The 17,894-nt window shown below is 38.2% G+C and overlaps 1 protein-coding gene across 1 annotated transcript in view; it reads left to right on the top strand.

The window, feature by feature from the left end:
- The first annotated feature begins 114 nt into the window (after window positions 1-114).
- The window catches only part of LOC117299519 (equilibrative nucleoside transporter 3-like), a 33,800-nt gene continuing 16,020 nt past the window's right edge, over window positions 115-17,894 (top strand). Inside the window, exons 1-5 of the mRNA XM_033783068.1 lie at window positions 115-323; window positions 1,413-1,856; window positions 3,665-3,746; window positions 10,718-10,851; window positions 11,545-11,636. Coding sequence (XP_033638959.1) covers window positions 1,477-1,856; window positions 3,665-3,746; window positions 10,718-10,851; window positions 11,545-11,636 — 688 coding nt within the window. The 5' untranslated portion in view covers window positions 115-323; window positions 1,413-1,476. The remainder of the gene's footprint in view (window positions 324-1,412; window positions 1,857-3,664; window positions 3,747-10,717; window positions 10,852-11,544; window positions 11,637-17,894) is intronic.

Here is a 17,894-nt window from a genome sequence, read left to right as displayed (position 1 = left end):
CAAAACGGAAGGAAAATAGCGGAAATAATTCAACAAATATATTGTCACAAGAGGGCGCTATATAAGCTCGCCGTTAAAAATTCTTTGCGCGCACATTGTGTGCAAGCACGCATTCAACACATTCGGCGCGCTATTTTACGTGTGATTTGCGTGTATGAAATAAACTGCAAGATCAGATTGCCCAATTTGCTTCATTTCACAGTGAGTCACAGTGAACAACACGAACATGTGTGTTGCAATTTCCGTATCTTACTTCTGCCGTGAGACTTTGACTTTCTGAAATAAGTGTTTAAACTCTCTTGGTTTCGTGGACAATTTATACGGTAGGTACAATGTGCTCGTGGTGTGTTAAAATAATTGGTTTTTTTTAAGACAATTTTTAACAACAAATCTCTTTTGAAATTAAAATGTCAGTTCTTTCTTGTCTGCGCTGTTACTCATGGCTTTTGTTTGTTGTAAAAATATTACTTACGTACACAGCATGGTTTGTAGGCCCATGGAGGTAGATTAGAAATGGAGATCCATAGAAATAGTGGAAAAGTTTCCGTATGGCGCCACCACTTTTTCATACGATATGAAATAATACAGTATCTAGTTTACCTCAATAAGATATCCCTTTTTGTAAAAAATTGTCAAAAAGTGGCGCCATACGGAAAGTTATCCGAAATATAGTAGGCCGTCGTCCTCACCGAACCAGTTTTTGATTTTCTCACAATTTCCCTAGGATTTACCCAAATGTCATCATGTTATTATTAACTGCTGTAGTATGTAATTATTATGTTTAACTTTAGCTGTGATTTTGTGAGGGTGTTAACTTGTTTAGTAGTGTTGTGTGAAGAAAATAAATGCCAGCACCAGTGACATAGCCAGTATGTCCCCCATTTGTTCTACCCATTGGTCACAATAAAACCCCAAACTAATTGTTTAATACAGACATTGCTCTAAGGGCACTAAAGGTAGAAGCAGACGATTACAAGCACTTTAAAGACACTGGACACTATTGGTAATTGTCAAAGGCCAGTCTTCTCACTTGGTGTATCTCAACATATGCATAAAATAACAAACCTGTGAAGATTTGAGCTTGATTGGTCGTCGGAGTTGCGAGATAACTATGAAAGGAAAAAACACCCTTGCCTTGTCACACGAAGTTGTGTGTTTTCAGATGCTTGATTTCGAGCCCTCAAATTCTAAACTTGAGGTCTCAAAATCAAATTCGTGGAAAGTTACTTCTTTCTAGGAAACTACGCTACTTCAGAGGGAGCCGTTTCTCACAATGTTTTATACTATCAACCTCTCCCCATTACTCGTTACCAAGTGAGGTTTTATGCTGATAATTATTTTGAGGAATTACCAATAGTGTCCACTGCCTTTGAACTTGTTATTAATTTTTAGCAGTTTTCATTTTCACACAGCTAACGAGCCAGAGAGAAACCCCTCACGTCCCTGCAAAGAACAAAGACACATCTTTAAAACGAAATGAAAGAAACAAGTATCGAGCTCGAGGGAGGCTACCCACAGATCATCGTTCACGATGTCGAAGAGCCAGAGGAGGAGACAGAATGCAACGGTGACGAGCCGTTGATGAATGGAAATATCCGCGACCCAGTCGGCGTTTCGACCGGAACACCACAGGGATCACCCGTACTGAAGTCACGCAACGGTCATGGGAGCAATGGACACATATACACACCCAACGGGTCACCTTCTAAGGGGGCATCTTACCTACCTCTTGGGGTCTCACACGCTACCTCATGGGGTGGTTCAGTGTCCTCGATACGTCTCTCAGCGTCAAGGGAGGACATTGCCACAATGCATGAAGAGCAGAAGATAAAAGCCACATCAGCCCCCGTAGATAAGTAAGTATTTGATATTAATTGGTTTTTACCCATACACCGATGTGTGTTAGCACTGTATACTCAGTACTTTCCCGAGTCCTGTGAAAAAATATCACAGGCATGTTACTCGGGTGGGATTTGATCCCACGACCCTTGCAACTCTAGAGCAGTGTCTTACCAACTAGACCGTGAAGTTGCCCGGTAGCCAGAGGCAGTTCGAATCCTTTGTTTTTAATTTTGATGTCGTTTTTTTTTTTCATTTTTTTTTTCTTCAGCACAGCTTATTTGACTTTCTAAGCTTTGGTTCCTTTGGAGCACAAATCTTTTTCTTGTAAATTGTATGCCTTCCTTACATGGTAGGAGATGGTCTTTCGAGATGTCTTGAGTATTTAATAGGTAAAGACCATGGGTATGCTACCTTGTATCCCTCACTCTATTACCAGAAATGTGGGAACTTGTTATGAACACAGAATCTGTCAATGTTAAACAATGTATCGCAAAGGTAACCCTGCCCTAGCTATCCAATCACTCAAAACAAGGGACTTGTTTTCATCACTTCATTTTCAAACAGCTTTTGCAAAAATTAAGGTTGAGAAATCAATCCTGTGTACATACGCACTTGTTCATTTGTAATTTACTAAATAACAAATGTATACACAGGATTTGTCACTCGACCTTAACTTTCTTAGGCCCGATTCGAAACAACGGTTTCGGATTTGGATTCAGCTCAGGCTAGCTTGGCCCTGCCGGTTGTTTTGACAATTTGCGTGTGCTTTGCGTATACGCGCTCGGGGCTTCAGACAAGAGAACGGTGCCTCAAGCCGAGTCCAAAGCTGAAGACGTGGTTTCGAAAAGGGCCTGTAATGACACAACATTGATTTAAGAGTTTAGAGTCCAAATCAGCACGTCTCTGTGCTAACTAGAGGTGTGTGCATCAATCAACAGGAAACTTCCACTCCCGCAAAAGCACTGTTTTCCTGTTTAGTTTAGTGGGAAGCCCAAGAAGTTTCATTTCACCATTGTCATTCAATGATAGTGATTGATAGTATGGTGTGAATTGATAACAGGGGAGGTTCGTGATTCATGGTGATTGCACACAAAATATACATTGTGTGTACATTCACATGGGGAAGTGGGTGATTAGGAAGCGTCATCTTACAGTTTAATTAAAAGAACACCATATTTTGGTTCTCATCATCTTACAATGCTGTGTGATTCAGCAATTTAAAATCAATGTACAAATACTGTGCTATTTTCCTTCAGAATGTATCTTTCCTTGTTTTTAGAATTTTCAGACATCAAATAATGCATAAAATTATGTATGGTTGTCGTTCATCATGAGTTTGTTTTTCTCTGTTTCCTTTGCCGGTTACGTAAACGTTTGTATAATAAAAGTTTGTGTAATCAAAACAATTCTAAAACTTGTTTCCAAAACATTTATTCCCCAAATATCCACTGCCTGCCTGCTTGCTTGAAGACTCATTAATACTGTGTTTGATTCAATTAGCGACATTTTATTTGTCATATTTTTAAAAAAAAAATGATTATGTTTAAAAGTAACATAAAATCTAAATAATATTCTGGGAACTGCATACTATATTTAAAAAGAGCTCCATAACTGGCAAGGGATTTAGTTGATGGAAATTTGCATAGGGGATAAGGAATGGTAGCTTTGGTTTTACCCATGTTAGCACTGTATTCTCAGTCATTATAGATTCTTGTAAAATTGCTTTTTTTTGTTCAACGAAAGCAAGAGATGTTGTCAAACTTGAAATTGATTTGTAAGAAGCTAAATTGACATGTTGTGTTTTCTTTGTTCTTTCCCCTAGATTTAAGATGATCTTCTGCATCATGGCTCTACATGGCGTTGCTACGTTACTCCCCTGGAATATGTTCATCACAGCAACAGCAGTAAGTAGGAACTAAGGTGCCTCTTATTACATCATCGGGAAGAGGGGATATTATTTTCTATATTTGGTAAAAAAGCTTTTGTATAATCAAAGGCCTTGAATTTCATCTTGGAAGTGGGCAAGGCATTTTACAAGGGAAACTTTTGAAGGGACACCAAGGCAAAGACAAGGTGCAACAAAGCCCATGGCCTCCGTTGACCCATTGTACTTCCAGGCCTGGTTTCAGTGATTTTTCTAGACTGCAAGACACTTTGATTTTCTAGGAAACTTGATGATTGGTATTTAGGTACTTGACTCTGGATGTGGTTTTGTCGTTATTTTAACCCTTTAACATTGAATGTCGTGTTGGCTTCATCACTGTTTGTTGGAGGTTTGGAATTGCTGAACTGCATTATGAGTTTTCAGGATACTGTCTGAATGGCAAAGGTACTGCATATTCTGGCAACTGGTTATGACGTTATTTGTGTTGATATTCCATTTTTTCCTGGTACAGGCACGAGATATGACTTTTTAATCCATGTCACATTAGGTTTGTCTTGAACCAAGGTTGCCAGGACTTGGCACTAGGGAGCATGTGTAGAGCATGCACTGTGCAATGCTTTGTTTTCTTACACAGGAGGGAGAGGGCAGAAGGGCAATAATGGTCAATTCTCCTCTGGTGTGGGGGTTATTGATTATAGGCCTTCAGTCCTTTTTTTCACAAGAAGAGGTACAGTGTATAACATGTATGACCAAACTGAGATGCAGTCTTGGTTCAGGCCATGGACCCACAGTTAACAGCCATTTCTTATTGCCAAGGTTTTGCTATGCAATTTTTATAAAATAATCTTGTCAATGTGGAAGTGGAAATTTGGCAGGCCTGTATGCTTCGTTTTTTGAAAGGGCAATGGCACCAAGGCATGGTCTTCTTTGTAAAGGGCACCCTTTGTGGGAATTGTAAATTTCTACTGGAGCATTTTTCAAGGGCACCAAGGCAATGAATAGGGGGGCATGCAGGCAATCGCTTTAGTTGGCTCCTTGAATTATCCATAGAGTTATATATAAGAACTAGAGGGCGCACTGGCTACCTGGTTAAGCCCTGAGAGCAGTCAGGGGCACAGACTCGTCATAGCCATCCTGCTTCAAAGACACTTTAACAAATACCTTCAAACTGTTGGTACTTTGGTTAACAACAAATTGGTTGTAGGTTTTCATCAATCACGTAAAGAAACAATGCTCTGTGGAAAACGTTTTCCATTAAGGCTGAACAAAATAATTGTTGTGTTTCCGGTTACCCGACCATCCCTAGAAAATCACGCCGACCCTGTATCTTTTTATTTAAAAAAAACGTATAAAATAAAATATTATGGTGCCGACCCTAAACCTCATTTTTGTGCACATCGTCCTGGTATGTTTCTATGTTTTTTCCTATATTTTTTATTCATCCAAACAAGATTGTCAGACACTTCGAACTTTTCTTTTGTTCGGCCTAATCAGTGAAACAGGATTCGATGTCAGATGGGTATGGTTTCCCATTGGGAAAAAGAAGCCAGAAACTAACAGTACGGCTCTGTACCAGCACATTTGAAACCAGATGTCATCATGCCTTATTTTGTCAATTAATCGTAATTAAGGCCCGGTCACGAGAACGAACACAAGAACGATAAACTGCATGCCCTCGATTGGTTGTATGAGCGTGGGCATATTCTGCATTGAGCAATTCAATCAATAGAATGCGTTCTCTGAGCATCGTGATCCTTATCGCTGCAGTGTGACTTGGGCTTTACAGGGTTTTTTTCAGCAGTCCACATAATGTTTTAGTATTTTTTTATTTCTTTTTAAGTAGGTATGTTTTATCATAATTTCCCTATATTAGAATTCAGGCCTAAATGCATACACAGATTATGTACAGAGGGGATTCACCACTGTATTCAAAAGTGGTGGTCAACTTATTGAAAAAAAAACAAAAAAACATTGGAACTCTTTAAAAAACAAGTGGGTGAAACCTTTTTTTACATTAATTGGTAGAGTGTGCACAGATTGTTCCCCTAGTTGCTGAACCTGTAGGAAACATAGAGAATTTGTTTCAATTGTGTTTTGTACTATGAATCATCTTTTTCTGGACCATTTCTGTCTGGCATTGCAAAATGTTCAAATCCTACTGATATGGATCTTAGATAATCGAAACCCTTTTATTAGCCCAAGGTTGAATCAGCTGTGATAAGGGTCTATTGTCATGCAGGGTCCACACTGCTAGTCAGGTCAGACCCTCAGGACCAGGAAGATCAATGAAGGCAGTCTTTTGTTCAGTGGTTGGAGCTGAATGCCTTGCTCATGTTGCTCCTGCTGGTCTTGTTACTCATGGGCAAGGTATTAACTTTCAAGGGAACACAGGCAGTGTTCAAACATACCCTTAGCCCTGGCTGGATGAGGGTATGTTTGTATAGAGTTGGACAATGGTTAGGTCAAGGGTCATGATTGTATATTATGTAATGTCTCATATAGGTAGAGGGTATCCAGTACTTTAACACACTATTTTCACATCTATATTCTGAAGTAGTAGCAGGCCTGTATGTTTCATTTTTGAAAGAGAAAGGGCACCAAGGCATTTTCTTCTTGGTGAAGGGTACCCTATGAGGAAACTGTAAATTTCTACTGTTTTCAAGGGCATCAAGGCAATGACCAGGGGGCACGGAGGCATTCGCCTTTATTGCCTCCATGAAGTATCAGGCCTTTTACAAGCCTGTTACAGGAATATAAAGCAAGACAACTTCTCAAAAGAACATAATCTACCTGGTAGGTAGTCACACATGGTGTTACTGCAAACCAATGATACCTCACCATGCAATGCCTCAAATCCCATACACAATTTTCCCTCTTGAAGGAACCTTTCTAAAATCCTTTAAGAACTCCTGAGATTCCAGGCATACAATGAAGACCCAATGGTCAGGAGGGGGATTATGCCGTAGATGTACCCCATGTGGAGCACCAAATGCATAGTTATCAAACCCCAGTTTCCATGTGATTAAGTACATGTACATGTAATTATGGCTTGAGGAACAAGCAAAAATCAACAGGCCTGTATGTGTTGTTTTTGAAAGGGCGAGGGCACAGAGGCATTTTCTTATCACAGGAAATTGTAATTTTCTTCTGGAGCATTTCAAGGGCACCAAGACAATAACCAGGGGGCATGGAGGGCCATCGCCTGTGCTGCCTCTGTGAAGGATCAGGCTTGAATCATTATTTAGCCTAATGATGTATCCAGATCAACTTGAGGGAGGTCAACGGGGAAGAAGCAGCTGTGCTTTTTTGTTCATATTATGTGCGTTACTCACAGAGAACTTTTTATAAATGGTACATTTTGCAAATGGCTTCCTGTCATTTCGACCCTCGCAGAGTCGTTCTCAAAGGCTAAGTCATTGTACATTGTAATGATTTTCACAAAACCATGAACCTGTTCGGACATCTATATACTATTTAGCAGTGGTTGTAATAATATTTAGTAGTGGTTTAAAGATTAAAAGAGGAGTACATGTAGGCTATATAATTGAATATAGTTTTCTTGTTTATTTCAACTATTTCAGGTTTGAAAGAGGAAAATAAAATGCACTTTAATAACTAACTAGTTTATTCTAATTGTTTTTAAATTTATTTCTAGTAAGTCATTTGAGTAATAAATTTTATTTTCCTGTGAAGCTTTAATTGCTATCTGGTAATAAATTTATTTATTACTACTTGGTCATTAAACTACTACATTTTATTTTCCTCTTTGCAATTACCTGACTAAAGCCCAGTTCATAATTCCCTGCGAATGGGAACGTGATTCAAATACGAATGTCACAAATGCGCATCGAAAATTTCAGAAGAGTTGCCCTGTTGCCAGAGAAAATGCCTGTGGTGACCTTGCCCTGTCAAAAAAACATGCAGGCCTGCCCGGCTACCTGTTACTTATTTTCAGATTTAAATCAGTCAAAGTAAAGATGCTTTAAAAGGCCGGTCACACTGCAGAGAACAATAACGACGCAAAGAGAACGCATTCTATTAGTTGAATTGTCCACGCAGAATACGCCCACGCTCATTCAACCAATCAAGGGCCTGCATTTTTAACGTTCTCATTTTGGTTCTCCTTATCGAGGCTTGTTTGACCGGGCCTTTATCCTGGATAAACATGATCAACACTAAAATTGTAGTTGTAAAAACCTGCACCACGATTGTACAGTAGACTAATACCTGTAGGCCTATCATCTGCCCATTGTATGTACATGGTACAGGTAAATGGCGCATAATCACAGAGAGCAATTTGCATCAGCATTGACACTGCTTGCTGATCCGTTAAATGCGTCATGGAAGCTCTGCTGGACAGCTTTCAAATCCAACACCTACGCTTTCTACAAGACCTGGCCCATTCTTGAGAGAGTAGGATTATTTGGATGTTGTTCTACAAAAACAAATTCTGATCCATCAATGTCTATAGTAGCTGAGCAAGTTTCGCTTTGATTGTTAAGATGGATGGTCACGCCAACAGGGCAAATTGCAGGAGTGTTAGGCATAAGGGTTCCAGCTGAGTCAACAGGGATTTTAATAACAATTTTTTGGCAAAAGGGATGATAAAATTGGCAACTGTCAAATGTTGCTAGCAAAAGGTCTATCAAATCGAATGCTCACTCACTCCTGTTACCAAGTTTAGTTTTGTTTTATTCAGTTATGAAATACAAAACATTTTTATGTGCATAAATGTGCATACTCTGTTAGTTGTTTCTAAGTAATCACACCCTAAAAATGCTTTAAAAGGTTTGGGAGTTATAGGTAGTTGAAATTACTGTTAACGTTACTTGACGTTTAACTGATATAGAAGATGACTGAAACAATTTATCGCTTTGTTTAGGTATTGTTGTTACAAAGTATTTAAATGTAATAATAATTAATTGCCTTGGGAATATGTATTTATGATACTCAAATCTTGTGGGGGAAAAATCTACAGGCACAGATGCACTACTCATGTGCAATTGTCCTTTGCCCAAATAAATGTCTGGCACTTTGACCATCTTTGTTGGGTGTCCTGCCTGGCCGTTATCTAGAATAGAATAGAATAGAATAGAATAGAATAAAATAATGTTTTATTGTCACTTGTAAAAAACAAAAGTTTGTACAGTGAAATTCGTTTTGCCTTTGCATGTCTAAAAATATGTTATATAAAAATTACACTAAAAATTTACCATTTATACAAAAATACATTGAAATATAATATAAACATAGATCCTGCAGATAACAATGTGTAGAAATGGTGCCAGCATGTTTCCCTTGTTTTTAAAATAAGGAAACTAAATTTCGATTGCAATCTGCATCATAGGCTTACTACCTAGCCAATGCTGCTGAGGGGTCATGAACCGCCTTCTCCCTCAACCAGCGATTAAACATACGCACCTGTTACATTTCTCCAATAGCCAGTGGGCCAATTCTGATTCATGGTGGGGAACAGTCCACATTGAGAGGCTCCATGCAGGTTTTCCCGGGAATATCTAACCAGAATTAATAAAAACTTGTTTTCAATTATTATTCTGCATTCTGTTCTGGGCCCAATTTCATAAAAGATGTTAGTACAAAAACTCACTAAGCACAGTATTGCTTAGCAGAAACTGGTTACCAGCCCAAATTACATTAATTTGCATTGTTGTGGCTGGTGCCTGACTCAGTTGTTGCTTGTAGCAAAGAAATTTGTCAAGCAGTATTTTCTGCTTGAACAGCTTCATGAAATGGTTTTGGATCTAGTAGGGCCCAGGCCTGATACTTCACGGAGGCAACGGAGGCGATTGCCTTCGTTGCCCCTTGTCATTGCCTTGGTGCCCTTGAAATGTTACAGTAGAAATTTACAATTTCCTCATAGGGTGCCCTTTGCCAAAGAGAAAATGCCTTGGTGCCCTTGCCCTTTCAAAAACGAGGCAAACAGCCCTGAGGGCCTATGCATGTAATTAGTAGTCTGTTGTTGGTCTTGTTCGCATTGAGTTCATGACAGGCACTGTTTGAAATTCTCAGGGAATGTACAACCATGAAGGGTTCTGGAGGTCATAGTAGGTCAGGGCAGAAACTGAGGTTTCAAAAAAAAAATGCAGAAACTGAGGTTTCAAAAAAAAAATGTGTCATCACCCAAAGACATGGGATGTTAAAATAAAGCCTAAAACTAAAGGCAACCACATTTACCCAAGTAGGTTCCCACTTGTGGTCTTCAACCTTGGGTTCTCAAACCCAAATCCTCATATTCATAAGCTGGCATTGAAAGTGATTGTAACCAAAATTGTGGCTTGTCATGGCTTCAATCCCCTCATGGATTTTGTCACTTTTGTGTGATTTTGCGTCAAGGACAAACTTCTTCTGTGTTTTTGTGATTTTTTTGTTTGGACCATTTCTTTGCACTTGTGTTACTTTCAATACACTTTGCATCAAAAGCAAAGTTCAAATATTGTGCCCTTCATTGACGAGTCACTCATAATTCATGGTTGCCACTTAGAGTAAGATTACCTATAACCAGGGCTAGACATCATTTTATGTGTACGCTGTTGGCCCCCAACCAACAGTATATTTTCTGTTACTGTATACACAATATCCGTGATTAAAAGGTTTCGATACCTTTTGAAAATATCAGGTTTTTGGCCTTGACATACATTCCTACCCACTGTGAATGAAAATTTAATATACTTTACCTGTAGAAGTTTCAGCTTCATTAGCCTTCAAGTTTTTGAGAAAAAAGGTGAAAATCACAGAGCAATGTTTCAGGAGAGTCACTGCTTTTTGTAGTTGCTAAAATGAATTTCATGACAATTTTTATTTCTCACAAACTCAGCAACAAGTTATTTTTTAAGGGAAGCTTTTTACCATTATAATAATTAAACCATGTAAGTTAAATGTAAATCTGTGGAAGTTTTGGTTTTTTGTGTACCCTATTCTATAAATTTCTATTCTTAACTTGCTTCCTTTTTGTTTTGGCTTTGTTTGCAGTATTTCACAGAGCACAAGTTTGGTAATGTCAGCGACAATGCCGAGTACAAAGACAAGTTTGTCAGCTACATCGGAATCGCTGGTTTCATCCCCAACGTCTTCTTCTTGGCGATCAGTTTGTTTGTTCCTCCGAAGTAAGTTTGTTCTCCCCGATCACACCAAGAAAACAGAAATCATTTTACTTAAAAGATATCTTTTGTTGGAAGATAGGTGAAATATGATTTGATGAAGTAGTCATTATGATGTATAGCCTCAAAACCTGAACGTTAAAGACTAATTGATATAATTTTGTTTTACCAATACATATACATTGATCTGATTCTCAAGACTTTCTCTGACATACTCAAGACTTTCCCTGAGTTCTGTGAAAACAAATCCACGGGAAAATCACTTGGGTGGGATTCGAACCCACGACCTTTTAGGTTGATAGAGCATGTCTCTCCGCTAGACAACTGAGCTAGCCTGCTGGCTAGAGGCAGTTCAAATCCTGGCAGTTCTGCATCGGTTGTTCTATCCCTGATGCATGCAAATTACACAATCAAGGACTAGTTAAATTAGTTTTAATTAAGATTACAGATGGCGACAAGGACATGCTCTGGATGTAAAAACAAATGCACCGATAGGAGACTTTTAGGAAGCTGGCGGCAGCAGATATAACAATCCTTTATTGCGGTTTTGAGCGTGCATGGACATGCTCAGTAATGTGCGCGTAGTACTAATGGGAAAAGGGCTGTTAAAAGTCTCCCATTGGGTTTTGAATTTGTTTTGTTTAATGTTTCGTGACTTAAATGTTGTTGAACTCATGCAATTCTGTTGGTTTGTTGCAGGTCCTCGAAGATGGCTAATATTCTGAGTCTGAACTTCATGCTGTCACTGTTTGTTCTCACCACAATACTTGCCATCCTAGACTCCACTGAGTGTGAGTAGAAATATAGTACAAATGTGACAAGATTCAGGCGTGGTTTGTCTGAAGTCCTCGTGTTTGGTTGGTTCATTTTGATTAACAATCTCAAACAAGCAGACACTTAGCATTGAAAGCAAGTCTTTTAATTATAATTTATTATATAAAAAAAAAAGATTAAATAACTACGATCAAATTCATCAGAACATGAAAATATAAAACATCTCCGATTGCAGAATGACTTTTAGAACCAAAGATAAATATATGTAAGCAAGCTTTGCGTTCAAAAGCTTTCATGGTTGGGTCTTTGAAACTCATTTGTTGTGGATTTTACAGGTTTGGTCTTTGACTTTCTTTGTGATTGAGAGCAGAGTAGAGTGTTCCTTCTTTCATCGTTTTTTTTTTTTGGGGGGGGGGGGGGCAGGGGACATGCCACATTAGAACTGTCCATTATTTGTGTAAAATTTTGTTTTCTGCATGTAACTTGTCACACTCTGAACATGTGAGGTGAATGTCATTTTGAGAGTGCTGATAGCATGGGGTTAATGGCATCGTGCACTTTTGGTGCATTCCACGGAATCAAGGGTGGAGGGGTGTCACTTTGATAAATTTCAGTAAATATTGAATCACACATTTAGAGATAATGCATGACGGAAATAACGTTGCCCTATGGAGGCATGATTCAAACTCCAGCGTGATGTTTGACGATAGGAATTTTGTTATGTAAAATTGGTTTTCATCAACAATTTTGTCACTGGAAGTACGTACTTTTTCTGCGAACAAATCAATTGAAAGTGCTTGTTCCCTTAAACTATGTTTTTTGTGTTTGTCCCCCTTTTTTCTGGGGGGGGGGGGGCAGTGTAATTAAGTTTTATATTAATTATCAGGCCCCTTTGAAATATACAGTCTTTCCACCCATGTTATGTTTCTTAATGAAACCGAATATGTGCAGGCATTGTACCTTTTTTTTTAGTAGCCCCAACCATTTTTGTGTGACATCTTCATGTAAACTATACAGGTTTAGTTTTCACATTAAGACTAGGCGCCACATTACATTCGAAGGACGTTTGACTAGCCAAGCCACACTACAGTTTGTTTGCCAGGCTAGTAGCTGCCTTTAAACCCTACATGTATCTGTAAACTTTGTTTACTGTAATGTCCCAAGCTACTCAGCAGCAGAGAATATTTTGTGGGATCGGATGAATTCTCCAGACTTTTCCACCTACTGGTTTCCTGTGGATTTAACCCTGGCCTTTGGTAGTCCCACTCCCCATCCACAAGTCGGCAAAAGTTTGCTGGAGTATTGTAGCTGTGTGTAGCAGGGGGCCTTGTGTACAATAACTGGCTTGCAGTCAATTAGAACTGTTCATCCATTTACTTTTGTTTTTCAGCACTTTCAGTTATTAAGCTGTATTTAAAAGGAAGTTAAGGCACTGTCTTTAGCAGCATACACTTTTACAAGGTTATTTACCACTTTGGAGTTAAGTGTAATCTTATTTGCTCACTCACTTCAGTAATCCCCCAAGGTACAATGTAAAGACCCTTCTCACCGATGTTACGTTTCTGTAGCAACGCAGTAGGGCCCAATTTTTAGAAAATATGGCTTAACAATTTGCTGCTAAGAAAAAAATTAGGAGGTTACCAGTCATATTGTACATGTGACTAGGAGATTTTGAGTGGTAACCTTAGTCTAGTCTAGAAAGCATAATTTGTATGTGCTTAAATATTGGGTCCTGGTCATGCTTCCATGCTTTAGAGTACTATGCACACAAACGATATACTATGTACACAAACTAAGCCCATCCAGTATTACGTTGGACCCTGTTTGCCTAGTTCTAGTCACGTGTGTGAGCCGCGCGTGAAATTACCCTTGCATTGCAAGTTCTAAAATAGTTAAGCTTCTGTTATGGGTCTATCAGGGATGAGATAATTCAGACTTTTATCTGAATTCAGACTTACTTGGTAATCAAGAGGCTGTATTTTTTTTCAAATTAAAAAAAAAAGCATGCTCTTTAGTCTACTTCTCTAGCACCGAGGGTTCTGTTCCCAAAAGCTCATTGGAATCTATAACTCAATCATGGTTTGTCAAAAGATGGAGTTTCTGTCAAAGATCTGGGTTCCTGTTTCAAACAATTTTTGTCAGCAATGACTCTCATCCCTAGTCTATGAATCTAAAATGCAATTCGTTGTAGTACATGTTAACTTGGACTTAACCTTTATCAATAGTAAAACAACCATTATGAGTAGGGGAGGATCGATTCGACAACAATGTGTTTGTGGAAATAACTGTGAATTGAATTGAATTGAACAATGCTCGATACATGAAACTTAACAGGCCATAAAAACTCTTTACAAGTTCATCCACCCAAGAAAAAAATGCTAGAAACAAGTTGCACACCGAGTTTATTGACTCATTGTTGAGCAGGTCCTTGCCTTTGACCTTTCTTTTCAAAATCTGTGCGAAAACAAAGGAGGTCAAAAAGGTTCCTGCTATCGTATTTGCAAGAAACAACAAAGCCTACGTGACCAATGACACGTTAAAGCATCAATCAATTTGTTAACTATGAAATATACATTTTGCCATTGATTTCTGTTTGAATATTATCGGCTACATATTTATTATGTTTACGCAGCCTAAAAGCTTTAGATATTGATTTATTTTAAAGGATATAATACACATGAACACTTTAGAGCAAAATATGAAGTTATTCAATTCTTTACAAAGGTGGGCTCATTTTTGTGTGAAAACACCTTACCTTGACATAAATCAGAGTTTTAAAGCAAACTACTAGGGGTGGGGGTAAAATTACATACAATAAGAGTGCATACACCCATCAAACTTGCAATGATGTATGTAGGTCGATGTCACAGGGGACTGTTTACTGGCAACTTTGGCCCAATTTCATAGAGCGGTTAAGCACAATAATTTGCTTAGCATGACATTCCTGCCATTTGACATTTCATTGATAAAAACAGGATTACCAATCAAATTTCCACATGATTTTCCGGATTTAAAGCAAACTATGTACAGCTGATCAGCAACAAGCAATATGCAACAAATAGAAATTTTGTTGGTAATCCTGTTTTTATCAAGGAAGAAATTTCATGCTAAGCAAATTGTTGTGCTTAGCAGCTCTATGAAATTGGGCCCAGTTCAAAGAACCACCAAGCAAGGAAAAAACTAATGTCTCAGATTGTGAGAAAAATATTGCTTATGTTTGATAATGGTGAGTTCCTTTTTCCAATGCAGTGCAGTAGGTTGCCCTGAAAACACCCAACAAAATTGCCCGATGTGACCAAAAGCCCCAAGTGGCCTCAACAAAGGAGGCATTGACCTCTGCTGTCCCCTGGTCCCGATTTCATTAAGCTGCTAATCACAAAAATTTACTTAGCATGACATTTCTTCCTTGATAAAACCAGGATTACCAACCAAATGTCCTTTTGTTGCATATTGTTTGTTACTGGTATTCATCTCTTGTTTGCTTATTCTGAAAATCACATGGAAATTTGGTTGGTAAGCTTAGCTTAGCAGCTCTATGAAGTTGAGCCTTGGCCTTGGTGCCCCTTTGAAAAGTTTCCCATAAACTTTTTGATTTTCCAATTGCCCTCTCAAAGATAAAATTCCAGGCCTGCCAATGTCCTCATGCGTTGCATGAAGATAGTGCATAGTATACTTCTACTACTATAATGAGTAGGGGCTAGGTAGATGGCCATAGCTTTCGATCCAAACCGGACCTTCTTCAGAGGCATAAACCAAGTACAAACAAATACATCCACTTACTGAAAAAAAAGAGGGGAAAGGGATTAAGGGATTAAGGGAAGGGCCCAGAAAAAAAAATGGGAAAATTGTAGCCAATCAAAGGTTCTACTTCAGAAACAATTGGTGGCTATTATGAACCAGTAGGAGTAAAGTAGTGAGGACTTTTACTATTACACATAATAAACACAAGAGCAGTTTTGTTATATATGTAAGGGTGGTCTGAAAGTTTCATTTTTGCTGGTAATCAACCATGAACATTATTACTCTGCTACGGTCGAAACATCAGGCAACTTACTTTGATTTTAAACTTTAAAGAGAAGGATTACATAGCGCAATTAGACCATAGACCTCCATGTCTTTTTTCTAGGATAATTGAGGCATTTCCTTTACTATCATACGATTAAAAAAAGACAAAGTAACTGTGTTTCTCCTTCCAGGATGGTTGAGGCATTTCCTTTAATATCATTTGATTAAAAAAAGACAAAGTAACTGTGTTTCTCCTTCCAGGATGGTTGAGGCATTTCCTTAACCACCCTTGGAATAAAAAAATACATAGTAACTGTTTTTCCTCCTAGGATGGTTGAGGCATTTCCTTAAACAGCATAGGAAGAAAAACAGGTTCAATGACTATGTTTTTCCTCATATGATTGTTTAGGCATGCTTTCTTATTAAATGCTGGGTCAGGCATTTTCTTCAAGGTGTGATGTTATTTATTTCTTCAAGATGTAAGTGTTATGGAAGTCAGTGTACAAAAAAATTACGCAAGACCTACGGCCACTAAGGATGTTAAACTCATAGAGCTATATATATATATTGACTAGAGTGCTAACTTGCTGGGCACAGACATCTTTGATGTGTTACGTGACTTCGGAACAAGATTAATTTTAAGAGAACACACATTTTCGCGATTTTTTTACATTCTGCATGTGTGCTTTCGTACGCAACTGCCCATTGGCGTACGTCCGTGCTACGAAAACCGTAAGCCCGACTTGATTGACGTACTAAAAAAAGTATATGCGCCTTTTAAACATGATGCTCACAGTTTGTACACTCATCAGCAGATTGTGCGTCACATTTGCTGCTTTTTTGGTTCGATGAAACATAGAAAAGAACAAACGCACTATTATGCAAATAGCCGTACAATTGCCGTACAAAATTTCAAGCTTTTGTATTGGTTTGTACATAAACATGGATGTGCCCACACGGCCCACATTAGCGCTCTAGTCAATATATAACTCTATGAATGAGACTTGGAATTGTCTTTAAATTATAAACTGGTATGAGGTAAAATAAATGTTAAATAGCTGATAATGAAATACAAAAATTAATAATTAGCTATACAGTTTGATCAAGTTAACAGTTACCTGGCTAGTGCCTAATGTCTATTAAAAGTTTGGGTCACACGTGTTGTCCTTGTAATTCTGAGGACATGTGGACTTTGAAGTCACCATGATGCTCACTGTTTAATTAAGGACTCAGTAAATATTGACTAGTTAGCTTCTATTGTTTGCAGTTGCAGAATTAATTATGTGGCAAGAGCATAAAATGCTTATTAAACAGGATAAACGTCTGTTTAACTCGTTAAGCCTTCCTAATTTACTATTTTTTTTAAATATTTTTTCCACTCAAATGTTGGCTAGCAGCTAAAAAGAGTTAATCCACATAATGATAGTAGTTGTCCCAGGTAGTATTTTAAAAAAGCTGCCGTCGATTTCACCAAACTCTTCCTGATTTAGGATTAATCTTGGGACTTAAAACGAGTTTAAGTTCTGTATCCGAAGATGTAGGACGCATTGAACCCATTCTAAGTTAAGACGAGCTACTGGTCCTTCCTAACTCGAGATAGGATTAATCCTAGCGTTTTGTGAAATCGGCTACAGGACAGTTCTTTTCAGAGCTAAGTAGTCTCCCGAATTCCAAAATATTTTCTGCAGCAGTAGAATAAACAGCAAGACGATGTCTCGAGGACAATCTACACAACAGTGAAGTAGTATACATATGGTGTTGTGGCAAACTGAAATTGATACCTCACCAGGTCATGGCTCGAAACACAAACAAATGTTTGTTTTTCTATAACTTCTATTTCAATTTTATGACCTTTGGAGGACAGAAGAGGTCTTGGCGCTCTGCCATAATATAGTCACTATTGTCACTGATGACGTAGAAAAGTTCCCTTGTGGAGTATGTGTACATTGCACTTGCATTGTAAACCAAACCATGCCGTGCTTGCAATTCTTGCGAAACATGGTTTTTTATCTTTTCCTTCAGGAACTGAATTATGAAATCTTTAAACTTCATTTCTAGCTTTGTAATGCACTTTATAAACCTATCAAATGAGACTAAGTCATGATTAAGGAAATATGCAAGGGAAATAAGATCATGATTTTGCCGTTTTCCTAGTATTTAAAAAAAAAATAAGAACATGTAGTTTGTTTCCATTGTATTTTGTTCATTGTATTTTTAAGTTTCTTAATTTCTACCTCAAATATTGGTCCACTTTTATTGATTTGAACAAA

This window comes from Asterias rubens, chromosome 1 (genome assembly GCF_902459465.1).
Source record: "Asterias rubens chromosome 1, eAstRub1.3, whole genome shotgun sequence".
NCBI lineage: Eukaryota > Metazoa > Echinodermata > Asteroidea > Forcipulatida > Asteriidae > Asterias > Asterias rubens.
This window is presented reverse-complemented; position numbering and strand designations above follow the sequence as displayed.